The sequence below is a fragment of the Acomys minous genome, assembly GCF_964271855.1.
Source record: "Acomys minous genome assembly, chromosome: 3".
NCBI classification, from domain to species: domain Eukaryota; kingdom Metazoa; phylum Chordata; class Mammalia; order Rodentia; family Muridae; genus Acomys; species Acomys minous.
Window position 1 is genome coordinate 4,256,832 of NC_140485.1, and position 13,314 is coordinate 4,270,145.

General features: G+C 47.5%; 1 protein-coding gene across 1 annotated transcript in view; it reads right to left on the reverse strand.

Moving 5' to 3' along the window:
* Window positions 1-13,314, reverse strand: part of SLC24A3 (solute carrier family 24 member 3) — a 496,071-nt gene that overhangs the window by 32,034 nt on the left and 450,723 nt on the right. Inside the window, exons 10-12 of the mRNA XM_084777255.1 lie at window positions 8,980-9,113; window positions 6,701-6,861; window positions 5,108-5,378 (exon numbers count right to left, since the gene is read on the reverse strand). Coding sequence (XP_084633381.1) covers window positions 5,108-5,378; window positions 6,701-6,861; window positions 8,980-9,113 — 566 coding nt within the window. The remainder of the gene's footprint in view (window positions 1-5,107; window positions 5,379-6,700; window positions 6,862-8,979; window positions 9,114-13,314) is intronic.

Sequence of the window (13,314 nt, forward strand, 5' to 3'; positions counted from 1 at the left end):
TTCCCGTCAGAGTTAAGGAGGTAAATTCTTGCTATAGTATTGTGAACAGTGATTAATATGAGGCTTAATACAACTTTTTCATATCTTCACACCAATATAAAGTCCTATTTCATGCCCTATTAACCTTTAAAGAGTGTTTCTTAATGCCACAGAAATGGTGCCTATCATTGCTGGCACCTGCCTGTCCCTTCAGGCAGGCGAGGCAGAACCATCTGCAGCTACATACAGTGTATGCCTTCCTCATCAGGCATCACTGGGGTGCAGTCACCCTCTGGCTTGGGGGTGGAGTCGTTGCATCGCTGTGCTGACCATTTCCCCTGTTATCAACTGGACACAAACTAGGGTCAGGTGGGAATCAGGCGCCTCAGCTGAGAAAACACCTCCCTCAGACTGGCTTGTAGGCAAGACTGTGGGGGCATTTTTCTGGTTAGTTATTGATGTGGGAGGGGACAGCAGGCTGTGTGTCATGCCATCCTTGGATAGGTGATCCTGGGGTATAAAAGAAAGTGGGTTGGACAAGCCATGGGTAGGCAAGGCAGTGAGAACTGCCCCTCTGCCTGCTCTGTGGCCTCTGCCTTGCCCTATGGCCTCTGTCTGCCCCATGGCCTCTGCTTTAGTTTCCACCACCAGGTTCCTACCCTGTTTGAGCCCCTGCCTTGATTTCCTTTAACGATGGACTCTGATTGGGACATGTAAGCCACACACACACACCTTCTTTACCAAGTTGGTTTTGATTTCTGTTTTATCACAGGGATAGAAACCAAACTGGAACAGTTACCCCCAATTCACCAAACCTTACCTTTGTTGCTTATGCACTGTGGATCCAGTAACACTGAGCTCACAAAGGTGCTGGGGGAGGGGAGCGCGGTTAAAGATGAAACAACGATATTAGTGAGAGAGCTGAGGGCTCCACCTTTCCCTGGGGGCACCAGGCAGCTCTTAAATATTGTTAAAAATCAGTGAAAATGGACTCAGTGTCCATGAAGCTCTTATTGTAAGTTTCCTTCCAAGGGCCTATTTTCCTTTACATGAGCAAAGACAGGGGACAGGGCAAGACAACATGCCAGCTGGCAGCTACCAGACTCTCTGCTGTCCTGGCTGCCTTGGGCCCTGATGGCAGGCTGTGCCCGATATTCTGACAACCAGACACCTTGAGCAAACTGAACGAAAGGCATCTCTCAAGGGGTATTTTCTTGCCTACACTCAGTGGCCTGGGCTGAGCTGGTGACAGGAGGTGGCAGAGACAACAGTGCCCCAACGGAGGAGGTACTGAGAGTGGAGCAGTCAGCAGACCATGGTGGTGAGGCAAGAAACTTCTTGACGCTAAAGAAGAGGCAGCTGGCGAATCTGAGAGAACAGGGGGCATGGGATATAGTGGGGGCAGGGACAGCAGAGTCTGACGCTCGTGAACAATAGGAAATTGGGAAGAGCCAGAGAGGAGAAACTCAGGGCTCTGGCGGCAGAAGAGTTCCAGTGATCTGTCAAGCCCTTAGGGTCTCAGACACCCAGGCCCCAGGACTGTTAACACTGGGTGCTGCCAAGGGCTGAGAGATCCTGATACTGAGGCCTGCAAGAGAGAGCTGCAACACTAGGGGGCGCTACCTGCAACTGCTTCCACCTGCCGGCTGTTGGGCTGGTTGCATCTGCCAAGCTGTAAAGAGATACAAAAGGGGGCAAAGACCAGCGCTGGAAATCTTCTCCAGGCCATGATTCTTAGCCTGGGAGAGCAAAAGGACCCTAGCCAAATGGTTGGTAACATTAGCACTGGCCTACTTGGCGTTAGCTTTGCCAGTTGCCCTAGTCAAGTCATTCTTGATTGTCCCCTTTCTTTCATCCATGGGCCCAAACTTGGCACCTGCCCAGGGTGTTTCCTTCACGGCCAGCTCCTTGTAAGTGGCCTGGCTTCCTAAAGGAACCTCACATTAAAGCCTCCCTTACCTTCATGTTTGTGCTTGCAGGTAAAGGGAGAGAGTTTTAAGAAAAAAAAATCTAGCCTAGAACATTCCTCTGCTGTCGACCGTCTCTGGAGTGATGCCATACTTCCATACCATGACTCACGAAGCCCTACTTGATTTGGCCCCTGCCTCCCATTTTTCCTGCTCTGACACTATCCACCTACTCTTTCAGACACCTTTAAGCATTCTTCTTCCCCAAGAAAGCTAAAAATATTAACAATGATAGTAATGAAATATTAACAACAATACGACGTTTAATCAGAAATGCCCCCCACAATAGGTTTTAAGAATCTTAGTGCCATCCACAAATGAAGACACAACACTAGTAAGAAAGAGGCTCTTTTCCTATTGGGTGCTGTGCATCCTGTTGGACTTAACCTGGGGAAGGTGAGGGAGTAATGAGACCCCAGAGCCTGGCTGGATTGCTCATCAAGAAGATGGCTGACGTACACATTGTTTTGTGATGAGCCTCAGGCATTGTAGGGTTCAGAATAAGGCCAGATCTCTGGATCCCACGGGAATCCTTCAGTGGGCATGGAGGCTTTAGCCCCCTGGAACTCTGGGGAATCCCTTTGCTGGCACTGCATCAGGAGGAAGGAAGAGAGGGAGAGAGGAGAGAGAGAGGAGAGAGAGAGGAGAGAGAGGGCGGGGGGGGGGGGAGAGATGCTTATTTAAAACAGACCCCCCAATTGAGGGTTACAAGGAAACAAGTGAATAGAAAAAGAAATGACCTCAACTTGGATCTCTAATATTCATCAGAAACTGAAAATGAGAAGGAAGATGAGGTCATGACACAGGACTCTGAGAGTTGGAGGCTGGCGCTGATTAGATAAAGCTGCGCACAGTGCGAGCTCCTGCCAGCAGGGGCCGAGGCCCTCCACTGTTCTCAGCTGTTTGGGTTTGGCACCAAGGAACACGCGGCCGGGAAAACAGCCTCACTGCCGTGAAATTGTACAGTCACAGTTTACATTCTTGTTCCTTGGTAACATCCACCCTAAAGGTGGAAACACAGAGAGTAGTGTCTAAGCTACGACTGTAAACCCAACGATGGGTCTAATTCCTTGAGTAAGGCAAGAAAGGGGCTTCGGAAGTGACCTTGAGGAGAACTGAAGGATGGCGTGGTGGCATTTCAGCTGGCCTCACTGTCTGTTTCTGAGCAGAAGGTGAGCCATCTCCTCTCCTGCGTTAGCAGCTTTTCTGGATGTTTTCTCTACTTCATTCTATCATCATTTGCTCCGAACAGAACCCCAGGGGATGCGTTTATTTGTATCACTTAGCGCACATGTGCCGGGTGCTGGCTAAGCCATTTTGTGCCAGGCTAGGACACAGCAGTGAATTAAAAAGCACAGCTCTTTTCTGAGGAGGCCATATACTTGTGAAATCAGCGACAGGGAGGCTCAGCATGGCTGGCAAGTGCCAGGATCTTTTCAAAGGACTTGCTTTGGGGTTCTATTTTTGACCAGGCTTTTAAGAATGCTTAGGTTTGGCAGAGAGAAAAAGTAATTGTGCAATGTTTTAGACCAATAGATAAACATTCACATTTGTTCTGGTTGTGTAGAAAACAAAACCACACATTTTCAATAGAAAAAAAAATCCATCTAGCAAAATGCAATTTTATTTTGGTGGATTTCCTTCCAGTGTTGTTTTTTTTTTTCTTATTTTATGGAAATGTGTTTACTTACATACACATCTCTGTTTGCAAGTAGCAAGGGTTTCTTCACTCAAGAATATATGTGCATTTATGTGTAGGTGTGTAGCTATGCGGAATATATATATAATGCATAAGTATTTGATGCACATATAAACTCTATATGCACTTATAAATAGTTATATCAATATAAACATATATGCACATGATGGTCTTAGTGACTAAGGCACAGGCACTGGGGCCGGGGGAGTAGCATGCGCGGCATGAACTGCTGCACAAAGGGATGGTTCAGGTGGGGCAGAGCTTCCATAATTTTTCACTTAACATTTTTCAGCCTGTGGATGGTGGCTGTGGTTGACCACAATTAAACTCGAGTGAGTGAAACCGCAGATGGGGGTGGTGGTGCACATTTTTCCCCCCTATGGAGATAATCTACTAACAAGTAGTAATGTAACTTTGGCAGGCAGACAGGAATCTGGGAGGGTATTTCTTTAATTTGATTTGGTAAGTGCCTATCAAGGCTCCTGTTTTAGGGAAGGAGCAGTTCTGGTCTAAGTTGTACCTATTGTCTGCCCCTACCCCCGATATAGGGAGAAAGAAACACAGAAAGGCTGTGCACCCCAAAACAGTACAGGTCTGGGACCTCCAGGCTCAGTGTCTGCCGCTAAATGGGCTTTCAGATCGTACAATACTTGCTCAGGCAGTGCTCATGCAGGCTCGGTCAGCCCCAGGGAACTGCACACACCAGTTAAGACTGAACCAGTACAGGCTTCCTGAAGCTGGTAGAAACTTTTTGAAGGTCTAGCAAGGACACAATTCTTTCCTAACGGGTTGGGAGGAGGTGAGAGACATGGTTCCTGGAACATGAAGGGACAAGCCCTGCAGGGAAAGGTCCTGAAAGCCTTGCCTCTCCCCTTACAACATGCCAGGGAGAGCCCCTGACTAGTCCCACGAGGTAAGACCCGCAAAGATTAGCTTTTGCATGGTCTGTGTCTCCTGTGAATTCTGCTCTGAAGAATCCTAAATCAAGGGAAAGCGGAGGAGGTAAGACCAAGGAACAGGGGTGCATCTCCAGAGCCATCATGGGCAGGGCGTTCCCAGCCCGGATGAAGCAGCAACGCACCAGCGTACCGTCTCTGCCCACAGGTACCTCACTGCCTTGTTGACTTGGGTCACGGTGCATTCCTACCTCACAACTAAAGGTCCCGCGGCGTACCCCAGAGGCTAAGGAAGGAGCTTCCTCCACCAAACGCATTTGGCGAACGTGCTCACATTTCAACTCTTGCCCACGTGCCTTGACTTGAAAGTGAACTGAAATGCCCACACACACTCCTGGAGTTTTCAAAACAGAGCCCTGCCCTCAGCAGCCGCCTCATACAAACATGCGTCTGCTTGTCAACAGGCTACTTTGACAATGAGTAATAAAAAGGTAGCCAAGTGAAGGGCACCTGCTCTGTAGTTCCCAGAAATCTCCATGCCCAAGCCCAAACCCAGGGCCTCTTACAGGGGGGGTCGAATGGCGTGTAGGGCCCTTCATCGTCATCGTCGTCCTCCTCTTCCTCCTCATCGTTCTCGTTGTTCTCGTTGTCTTCGATCTCATTCTCCGTCTCATTGTCAGCCTCGCCAACAATGTCGTCCCTCCGGGTTCCGTTCGCACCCCTGTCGGGGGCACTGCTGGGCCCTGTTCCGTTCTCCACGGTGTGCTTGACTGGGATTTTGATGGCCACTTCAGATTCCCCATTGGCATAAGCCCTGCTGTTTATCAGTCTTTGTCTCTGAAAATAGAAAGTGATCTGTCACTACAGATGGGAGTTACCCTACAACACTAAACACCAGCGGGTATGTCTTCCCCAGAACGGACAAGGACGTGGGGGAGAAGACTACAGAGCCATGTGTTAGCAGTAACAGATTCATATGCTCTCCCTTTCGTGATCTGTGGAGGAATGTCTTGAGTGGATGTAACAACTATCAATAAAGCGCTGTTTAGCCAATCAGCTGGGCAAAAGGACAGGAAGTGGAAGGCAGGACTTCCTGGAGGGGGCAGAGCCAAGATGGACAGTGAAGAGGAAGCCGGTTAACAGTGGAGGAGGAGGCTGGGCAGGAGAGAGAAATAGCCCAAGGATCATAGTGGCAAGTGCTTGGGCTATATGTATGTTATGAGGTTTAGAGTAGTTTGTTTAGTTTACGAGTAGATTTGTATCCATTTAGATTCTGCCCAGCGTGTAGTGTTAACAGCTTTAAAGTACATTTCAGACTCTGTCAGTTATTGGCTTTGTAGAATGGATGCAAATTATTGTAACAGTGATCCACTGGAATTTTCCCGTTGTGAACATTTCTACATCTGGGATGTGCAATTCTTTGACAGTCATACGTTTTGACATTATCTTTCTTTTCCACTCCGTGGAAACCCTGGTTCTATATTCCAGAAAGCTACAGGACATGCTTGGGCTACTGTGCTAGTGAGGGTGCCACTCCAGGCAAAGACAAAAACCTAGGGACTCTGGATTGTTTTAAACCAGGGAAACTTTTACTTAGCAATTTAGATACAAATTTATGAGAAGGCGATTTATTCAAATGGAAGAAAAAGGTCAGGGCTGGGGACCTAGTTTAGTTGGCAGAGTGCTTGTCTAGCAAACATGAGATGCTGGGTAAAATTCCTAGTACTCCACAAACTGAGAGCGGTAGCGCATGTCTGTAGTCCCAGCACTCAGAAGGTCAAGATTATCTTTGGCTACATAGTGAGTTTGGGGCTAGCCTAAGCTATGCGAGACCCTGTCTTTAAAAAGATAAGTAGTGGGAGGCAGGGGGCGGGGGAGTAGCTTATGTCTCTCAATATGCAGTCAGAAAAGGGAGAACACTGGGGTGCAGGGGGCTCAGAGAATAGAGACGCTGGGAAATGGCCAAGGGATACAACTCTGTTAAACTCTCACCCAGGCACTGCATCTTTTAAATCAGGAAGTGTTATCCTTCCTTCCCCTCCCTTCCTCTCCTCTCCCATCCCCTCCTGTCCCCTCCTGTCCCCTCCCGTCCCCTCCCCTCCCCTCGCCTCCCCTCGCCTCCCCTCGCCTCCCCTCCTCCACTGTGCTTTCCCAGATACCTCGTTGATCAACATGCGACTGGCCATAGAGAGCCGTGTCTTGGGAGGAAAGTGGCTTGTGATCATAATTCGAAGGCCAGCCTCAGAGAAGGAAAGCTGGTGTGGGTAGGCCGACAGCAGTTCATCCACCATGATCACTGACGCTTTGCGGTGGAAATTGGCTAAGGAAATGTGAAAGAGAAAATACAGTAAGTAGCATGGAGCCCAGGAGAGAGTCGTTCATCCATTCCTTTCCCCTTTTTTCTTCCCTAGGCCACTCCTTCAACCTTTGCACCTGTTCATCCATCTGTTCACTGGTCCGTCTGTCCATCCATCCATCCATCCATCCTCTACTTACCCTCCTTCCCTTCCTTCTCTTCCTTTCCCTTTTCCTCCTTCTTCATCACGTTCCTCTCTTCTCCCTTCCTATCATCCTTTGCCTCCCCTTTTCTTTCTTTCCTTCTATCCATCCACTGAAGGTTACAATGATCAAAATTAGGGGTCATATTTAAGTCAGAGGTCATGTCTAAAAATTCATTTGAAATGACTTGAGACTATTCAAACACCACTCATCAATATGGTAAAAAATGATTATGGTAAGAGAATTGTTCCTTGTTCTCAAAGAGTTATTTTCCTACCAGTAAGGTCTGGGTCACGGGAAAGATCCCGATGACCTTTGGCGATGCACGGCGACGGCAACCCAGTGCACTGGTAGATGCTGCAGAGCTGACCTGTGTTCCAGGGGAGCTCATGGTGTGGACATGTGCACACTCCTGCACGCATCCTGTGAACAGGGTGGATGGGGTGGGGAGTGAGCTGCCCACATGCAGAGGACTAGTGTTAAGGAGGAGGCTTCAGACAAGCCTTACATCAGATGAAGCATTCCACGGGGCCTGAGCCCTCTCTCTGTGGAAGAGCACTGCATACTCATCATTTATAGTTACCTGGCGGTAGCCTATTTTAGTACCTCTTTTCCAGGCCATGAGACCATGAAGCGATCTTGCATACCACCACCGCCACCACTGTCACCACCACCACCACCACCACCACCGTCATCATCACCATCACCACCATTGTCATCATCACCACCACCACCACTGTCATCATCACCACCACCACCACCACCACTGTCATCATCACTATCACCACCACCACCACCACCACCACCACTGTCATCATCACCACCACCACCACCACCACCACCACCACCACCACCACTGTCATCATCACCACCACCATCACCACCACTGTCCTTGTCGTCATCATCATCATCATCACCACCACCACCACCCCTCCATGTTGTATGGCAAACACTTTGCCCACCAAGCCATCTCCCCAGGCCCAACACTAATATTACTCAGCTTTTCTGCCCCCAACTCAAGCCACAAATTCTTCCCCCCCCACAAGTTCTTTTTTATGATTATAAAATACTCAGAAGAGAGAAACTAAAGAAAATCCTTCCATGGAATAGTACTAAATAGCATCAAAGACTTTCATTAAAGGTACATATAGACCTTCAGAAAAAATATCAAATGTCTAATTTCAAAATACAATAAATTATCAAGAAAGTCTAAAGTTAGAGATATAGCTGAAAATAACCTATACAGTTTCTAATTTATTTATTTTTGTTGTTTCTCTGCAAAGTGACTATATGGGATGTAGTTCAAAGAGAAAATAAAAAAGGACAAAGAAAAATGAAATACATTCATAGCAAAATTACATGATATTTCTCTACATCCTGTACAAACACTGATATTTATCAGAGAACAGCATGTTGCTTCCACTAGCATAATGACGGTTTTGTAAGCGCCTATTAAATAGAAGAATTACTTTGAAAACAAAGGTAATTTTCTCTCTCCTTCTGTGGCTTGGAACCTGAGTTAATGTAGTCTCCAAAAGAATGTGAATTATGTGATGATAACCAGCAATGCCTGTCACTGTGAAGCATTGCGTTAAGGTCTTCTGCATAGTCAACTGGCTTACCCATCACAGAAATGATGGCCGTCTCCCAGGCTCAGAGAAGCTAAGTAACTTTTATAGCCACACAGCCTTAATCCACTACCTCAAAAATCCACGCTCTTCTCTCGTGGCCCTGCTGGTCCCATGTTCCCACACCACCTATGTGGAATGGCTCCCCTGGGGATAGCAATGGATCCAGGCGTGGCTCACGAGGCAGGGCAGGTGACCTGAGTCTTCTCTGTCTTCTCAGGTGGCCAGCTGGGATGCCAGGCAGTGGCTGCATGCCAGGCAGACAGACACACACCATGGCACCCGTCCTGGACTCAGGCTCTGCTATTTACCTTTCTTGAGTAGCACCACAGTTGCGTCACAGTTGCTGCTGTCATCGATTTCCGCATTGTTGGCCAGTCCATTGACCATGTTCCCAGCACCTTTCGCCCTCCTTTCGAAGCACTGGTGTATGCACGCATTGTATCTGAGCAGGCAGCAAGCAGAGAGAATCTGTCAGCAACTGTCTTTCCCTTTCCCTGACTCCACAGCATCCTCTCTGAGGACGTATCCCTTTTAGATATAGAGGTGAGGCCCTGTGCCTGAGCCTCACAGTCTGCATGCTACAGCTGGTTGCTTATCTAGACCTACCTGTCTTGGGCTTCTTGCGGTCAGAGGTCTTATTGCTAGATTCTCTGTTACTGTGTACCCTCCCCTTGGGTTCAGTTGGCTTGTGGCTTTATGACAGCATTCTGGGCTCTAGTGCACTGGGGTATTTCGGGCACGCCCTGGTAGACTAGCACTGAAGGGAGGCAGTGGTCACAGGTTGCTAGGATGTTTTTGGCAGGAAAATGTTCTGCTCCCTTTACTCTGAAGTCTCCCAGAGGAATTCTCAAAACACCAAGGGTGAAGGCAGGGATAGGAATTACACAGCACCTTGGGCCACCATTGTACTTTCTCTTACTCAAGGATCTTAATGTTTATTGGCTGTGGTTTAATATGCCGAAGCTGCACTCCGCCCAGCTTGACTTTCAGCCTCCCACTGGAACTCAGGCTGGGCCAGAAACCACTTAAAACCTGTTTTGTTCTCTTCCTCATTCCTTTTGCTTCCAGACAAAAGACCCCCTTGGTCCCCTCCCCTTGTATTCTGTATGCCTGGCTTTTCAGTTAGTGCCTCTGTGAGGGGCATTAACTATGGGAACTTCATAACTACAGGGTATGGTGTGGTGGGCCTGGATGCTCTGCGTTCGAGCCTTCCCTTCCTGAATTACCTGGAGCCTTTCTGGCACAAGGGAGAACAGGGAACTGGCCAAGGATGATAGATTCAGGCTCTGAAAAGGGACACAGCTAATCCTAGAAGATTCTCAGGATTCCTAAGTGGGATGGAATCTAAACATCACTGTTTTGTAACGTTTGTGAAATAATGGCTCCAGATGTTGAGCATCAGTGGCTGCCACCACCACAGGGAAAGGTGACCTCGACGAGCCTCCTGAATGCATTACTCATGTTGACATAGCTCAACCTGATTCAAATCAAATGCAAACACACAGGACACACAGAGACCAAAGGCACTGGCTTTGCTGCATCATGGTATTGGAATGCAGTAATAATGTCCAAACCATGGGTGTCTCTGCAGGCTAACAGCTAAACTGCCTAAGAATAAGTTGCAAGGACCCACACACACACACACACACACACACACACACACACACACACACACACACACACACACACACACACTCTGTGCATGTGCACAGAGGCCAGGGGAGTGGTTATAGGCAGAAAGAGCTCCAAAGCATGTTGCTCCCGACTCTAATTTTAAACATCATTTATTTGGGTTCTGATTTGGAAAAAAAAAGTATGGTATTTATGAGAGCCAAAGAAAACCGAAAAGTAGGACAGATTTCCACTTCTGGGAGTTGAAATATTGATTGGGTATTTGGGATACTGAAGAATTTGCATTCATTTTAGAGACAATAACAATTGTGACTAGGATGAAGATGAGTCCTTTTAGAAACACATGTTAAAATCTTCATGGATCAACGAACGAATGATGCCTGGTCTTCAAAGGTACATGGAGAGAGGGGAACAGATCTACATGGAGCAAGGCTGGAATGATGGTACCGGGGTGGAAGGGTGATGTGTGGGCTTGTCATTCTGTGGATTTGTATTCAGCCATCACCTGACGGAAAGAAAGGCTCCTGGCTGCCTAGGTGCCATATGAATACCTTTCTCTATGACAGGGAGAAAAGTAGCTGCTTTCTTCTTTCTTTCAAGGTCTCACTGTGCAGCCCCAGGCAACCTAGAACTCTTTCTGTAGCCCACACTACTCTTTTAAAAAAAAAAAGTTATTTATTATTGTTATGTATTGAGTGTTCTTGCTGCATGTACACCTGTAGGCCAGATCACATTACAGATGGTTGTGAGCCACCATGTGGTTGCTGGGAATTGAACGCAAGACCTTTGGAAGAGCAGGCAGCGCTCTTACCCACTGAGCCATCTCTCCAGCCCCGCCCACACTACTCTTGACTTGTAATCCTCCTTCCTCAGAACTGTTGGAACTAAAATCTACTCTACCACATCTGAACAGAAATGGCGCTTGTGCTATCTTGACTCAGAAACTATTTCCCCCATAAAGATACCAACTTGCACAAGGGTTTGTTCCCAAAGTACAATAGCATCTTATTAACTTATTGGTGCTTTAATAGCAGGATAACAGGAGCATACAATGAGGGCTTTTAAAAAATGTAGTGCTCAGTGATGGTTTTCCTGAAACCAGATATTACAGCAGTAACTAACTGGCTACATCCTGCTCTGATAAAGAACCTTTGGAATAGGAAGTAGTGCTATTATTTTGCAGAAGAGGAAACTGAGATTAAAAATGGCTGAATAATTTAGCCGCATTCCCAAGGCAATTCAGTGGCTGCATGCGAGATGTTCCTAGGGATGAGTGGGAGGCCCTTAACCATTGTCCACGGACCATCTACAAAATGTATCCCAGACAGGTGACCAGGATGAACAGGGGTCAGTCCTTGCCAAGGCTGCACGTGCCACATAGCCTGGAAGGTTTCTACCTCTCTGGCCAGTTCCAGATGGCCTTTGGGTTTTCAGACAAAACATTTAAAGTTGTTTTAAAGCTATTTTCCCAGGAGGCAGCTGAAGAGTCTAATGTATGCTGTGTGGGGTTGTTGTTGTTGGTTTTTTTTTTCATGGCTGTGGATCTATTTTATATTTTTAATTGAATGTTTTAAATTTTGTGCTTGCACCCTGAAGCTATTTTATTGTGAAGCATGCAATTTTATAAATCAGATTTTATACAACCCAATGATTAGAGTCTCTGATTGCAGAGAGGGACGGCTAAAGAGCAGAGATTTCAATTTAGAACTTAGGGTGGAATTTATGCAGAGAATTCCATGCGAGCAGAGGCTGTTATTCGCAGTTTTATTTGTGTCCTGCTGGTTGGAACATCTGGGGTGGTGGGAAAGCCAAAGCCTCAGCAGAAACAAACCCCCTTAGCTGCTAAATTTGATGTGCTTTGGGCTTGTTACCTTACTGTCCACAAGTGGGCTTGATGGTGACCGAGAAAAAGGGCATTGTGGCTATCGAAAGCCCGCTAGCAAAATCCCTCAGTTCCCTTTGCCTGTAGATTCTATCTGTGTTTGAAGATCGTCTCATTTTGCAAAGCCTCCATTAAATCCATGCTGGAACAAACAACCGCCAAGCCTAGGATTGGAGGGGTCCAGTGCTCAGCACAGAGGAGAGCCTGCATGCCCATTCCCCAGTCACTGAATGATTCAGCTTCTCAGAGGGGAAGCAAAGGATTCTTGACTCCAGGAACCCAAATTTAGAGCTTCCAAAAGAATTCTTTCAGGAGGTGAAATAATTAAATAGAAGACGTGAAAGGGAGCTGTGAGAATCATTGAAGACAGCTGCCCCATGCCCCCAGCCTCCCCCCCCCCCCATGGCCCTGACTCCATTCATACTTTGACATTTGAAACAAAGAAGAGGAAGATGGCGGCTCCAGCTTCAAGCTTTCTCTTTAGAGTCCACAAGCCTTGGAAAGCCATTGGGTCAGCTATGGTTTTAGTGGGCAATCACCAATTAGTATTTACAGTGGAAGGTACTTAGGCGCATCTTCTGGCTTCCTCATTGGTTTCTCTATAGCCCTTTCCAAGCCAGGATATGCTGCAGGGAGGCCCTACTCTAGAAAAGCCACATCCAGCGAGAAGACCCAGAGATGACCACTGGGCAGCTCCTCCAGTAAATCCTGGATGCCCTACTGAATAGATGGGCAGCGAGATGCCGATGGCCCACTCTGGACACCAGTCAGGCCATCGCCTAATTTTGCTGCTCATGTGATGCTTGGCTGCATTCATACTGGTTTCTCCTAGCAGGTTTCTCAGGCCCTGGTAGCCCAAATTAACCCTTTCCCACATCTCATTAGAAAAACCAAACCAAAGCAAGTCCATGCTAGACCAGGGTCTGGCCTGTCCAAGCTGACAAGTACTGATAGTCCTCCGCTTTTCTTCCCCTACAGGTAGTTACGGATGCGGGGAGAATGTAGGCTGAGTTTAAGAGACGGCTCAACAGGGGATGGGGCCTGTAGCTCTTCAAGCTCCCCATTTCACTGACACTACATGGGAACCTGAAGCAGCAGGTTCAAAAGATGTGCTTTCATCTCACTTGGA